This window comes from Palaemon carinicauda, chromosome 2 (assembly GCF_036898095.1).
Source record: "Palaemon carinicauda isolate YSFRI2023 chromosome 2, ASM3689809v2, whole genome shotgun sequence".
Lineage (NCBI taxonomy): Eukaryota > Metazoa > Arthropoda > Malacostraca > Decapoda > Palaemonidae > Palaemon > Palaemon carinicauda.
Window position 1 is genome coordinate 28817447 of NC_090726.1, and position 3901 is coordinate 28821347.

At 32.1% G+C, this 3901-nt stretch overlaps 1 protein-coding gene across 1 annotated transcript in view; it reads left to right on the forward strand.

Annotated features, from left to right (window-relative positions):
* Nucleotides 1–3336: 3336 nt before the first annotated feature.
* Nucleotides 3337–3901, forward strand: part of LOC137615782 (uncharacterized) — a 16639-nt gene continuing 16074 nt past the window's right edge. Inside the window, exons 1-2 of the mRNA XM_068345482.1 lie at nt 3337–3559; nt 3592–3901. The exon at nt 3592–3901 is cut by the window's right edge and continues 129 nt beyond it. Of these exons, the coding sequence (XP_068201583.1) occupies nt 3340–3559; nt 3592–3901 (530 nt within the window). The 5' untranslated portion in view covers nt 3337–3339. The remainder of the gene's footprint in view (nt 3560–3591) is intronic.

Genomic DNA, 3901 nt, shown 5'->3' on the forward strand with positions numbered 1-3901 from the left:
CATACACATGAAATTCATCAGCAGCAAGTAGATCCCTCTAAGCACTCGTCGCCGTGAACAACTTTGCACGAAATTATGCTCTGCATGTCTATCAAGATCATGGTTTTACAGGAAAGAATTGTCTATATGTTGAACAACTTTCAGGTTTCCTTCTCCTATTTACACTGTTAAAATTTTGTCGTAAAAAATGGTAAATTCTTAGCAACATTTATTCCAGGTTTTTTACCGTTTTAAAGGTGGATATATTGACGTTAAGGATTTAAATTACGGTCACCAAGCCCGTAACAGATAATAACAATGTGAGGTAAAATTACGGTCGCCTGTATTTTACTGAAATACGGCTGAAAACAGTATATTCTTTACGGATAATTTCAGATTAAAATTACGGCTTTTTTAAGTGTACCTTCTAATACTTTTAAATTAAAAAAAAAAAAAAATATATATATATATATATATATATATATATATATATATATATATATATATATATATATATATATATACACACAATCTATTGTCCTCCATCACATCCCTTTGAGCGAACCATCTACAAGCACTGGTGCCATCCATTTACATATAGTAACCTTTTAACGGGTCTCTTCCATAAAGTACAATGGGCTAAAGAGTTGCTTCATACTTTCCAGCATTGGCCTCCATTGCCTAACACTTCCCTATACATCCATTATATTTACTCCAAATTGCCATTATGAATCGACTGCTTCCATTCTAACATCATCTATGTGAACATTCATTGCTCCATCTTTCTGAATTCCATTTATCTACATAACCTAGTTTTCCTCACATTTACTTTAATTTTTTGCTTCTACAAAAACTTCCATATTTCATTGCTTTCCGACGTTTGCCAGTACTGTATATTTGTAATCATCCATTTCACACTATTCGCAACCTATTTCCCAATCCCCTGAATTTCATCCTACATTTATGCAGTCTCTGTTGATAATCCATCGGGACATAGCAAACCCTTGTCTCAAATACCCCAATTCTTTACCAAAACAATCACTCTATGAGCAAAATATTCTAACACGAGCTGACTCCACCAGAAAATCATATTTTTCTCGCAATGATTTATCTTCTGCAGCCCTCATCCTTAATAACCATGGAAGTGTATCTCTATCATTTCTATTAGAAGATTTCTATGTTCAATTTGACATTTAGAGCGTTTTCTCTTCTCAAAATATTTACATAATGGTCTCATTGTAGATACTACTAACCTCACACTCCCCCCCCACTAAAAAAAAAATATCTGTCATATATCTTCCAAACATACACCAGTCGGGGGTTCGAGTCCCGCTCAGACTCGTGAGTGCCATTAGTGTCTGCAACCTTACCATCCTTGTGGGCTAAGGTTGGGGGATTTGGGGGAGCCCATAGGTCTATCTGCTGAGTCATCAGCAGCCACTGCCTGGTCCTCCCTGGTCCTAGCTTGGGTGGAGAGGAGGCTTGGGCGCTGATCATATAATATATGGTCAGTCTCTAGGGCATTGTCCTAATTGCTAGGGCAATGTCACTGTCCCTTGCCTATGCCATTCATGAGCAACCTTTAAACCTTTAAAACTGAACAATTAATTATTTTGATAAAACCTTTATATGATATCCCTCTTCAAGACCCATGTTCTTAATCCTATTTAGATCTATTACTTTGATCATCCCACCAGAGAATAATTATTCCATTCAATCATACCTCAGGAATATTTCCCTCATGCAGACAATCCTTACACTCTTTGATCAAGTACTCATACTTTCGCCTTCGTTCGTAAGCATCCTACCATGTCAACAAGGCTTACTTCTTGGTTTGTAATAACCACGAATATATATATATATATATATATATATATATATATATATATATATATATATATATATATATACATATATATCTATATATATATTTATATTTATATATATAGATACATATATACATACATACATACATATATGTATATAAATGTGTATATATAAATATATATATATATATATATATATATATATATATATATGTGTGTGTGTATATAATTATATATATACATATATATGCATATATATAATTGTATATATATGTATATATATAAATTATACATACATATATTTATATATATATATATATATTTGTGTGTGTGTGTGTGTATAAACACCATACATATATATATATATATATATATATATATATATATATATATATATATATATATATATATATGTATGTATATATATATATTTATATATATATGCATATATGTATACGTGTATACATACTTATACAGATATACATGTATATATACACATAAGTACGTATATATGTATGCATATGGTTTGATAGATATAGAGCTATATACAGAGAGAAACATATACACAATAAACATGAAGGGCCTATATGTATAGATTTATACATTTAAATATCAGCATGTGTACTTGTGTATATAACTTGGTAGGTTTGTATGAGAATACGTAAATTGATTAGTTTTCCGAAGTCTAAAATACTCGAGGACTCAGATAATGGAAGTTTGAAAAACTCGTTAACCTATTAATGCAACCAGCCTAGGTCGATGTGAACGGATAAGAATAAAGTATTTTGTAGATTGAAGTGAAATGGGCCTTTAAATCGACATCTGTTAAGTTAATTAGCCATTAAGCTAAAAAGATTATCATCTTAAACGTATATATATATATATATATATATATATATATATATATATATATATATATATACATATATATATAATATATAAATATAAATATATATACAATACATATATATATATATACAATATATATGTATATATATATATATATATATATATATATATATATGTGTGTGTGTGTGTATGTGTGTGTGTGTGTGTGTGTGTATATATAATACCTTCATACGAAGGATTAGAGTATTACTTGTATATAAAAATTTTAGCGAACTTTATGATATTACACCTCTTTTCTGGTGATGTATTGAGCATTTTTTTTAACGAAAATGTAAATATCCATTTCAACATTTCCCGCAATTTATTTTAGAACATTTTATATATCGATTCAGAATTAGGGAAAAATTTGAGATATTTATAGTTTTTAAACTAATAATAATAGAAAATAGTCATTTACAATTGGATAGTAGTCAATCAAATCTTGAATATAATGAGTGATTATCTGGATGTATTCTAGGACCATAGCATTAATTATATAGATAAAGTCTTATGAAAATGGATGCAAATTTCTGCAATAATTATAACTATTTTGGATGCATTACATTGTATTTGTTAGTGTTGAAATTGATAGGCACTGTATACTTAAAATGAATATATAATAAACATGTAATTAATTTTCAGGACGATGAGTGATACGAAAGAAGACAGGGAAAACGGCAACACCAAAGAGGCGATCGAAGCTCAGAGCCAAATGAACGGTGATGCCTGCGAAAGAGTCGAAGATGGACCTAAGGAACAAGTAGCTAATGGTTGTAATGGGGAAGGAGGAGGAGGAGGAGGAGGAGGAGGAGGAGGAGGAGGAGGAGGAGGAGGAGGAGAGAAAATGAAGAAGTGGAAGGAGGAACGTCAGCAGAAGCAGGAACACCCGGAAATCAAGCGGAGAACGATGAGGAGAAGAATAACAAGGTCCTTGTAAGGGAAAAAAGTACCATCAGGAGAATAACGAGCATCAGACTGTCAAAGAAAGACGCGGAATGGAGAAAGAGGAAGCGCGCCCAGTTGAAGCTGGACATCCCGAGCGCCCAAAGACAGATTCCAGTCCTGTCTGTCATTCCAGCTACAGGGAGCGCTGGTCAGTACAGCCATTACAGTCTGGAATGCACTGAAAATAGCAATTCCAGCGCCACCAATAGTTGTATCCAGTGCCTATTCACAGCGAAGCTAGTTTGGACTCTACTCTTAACCGT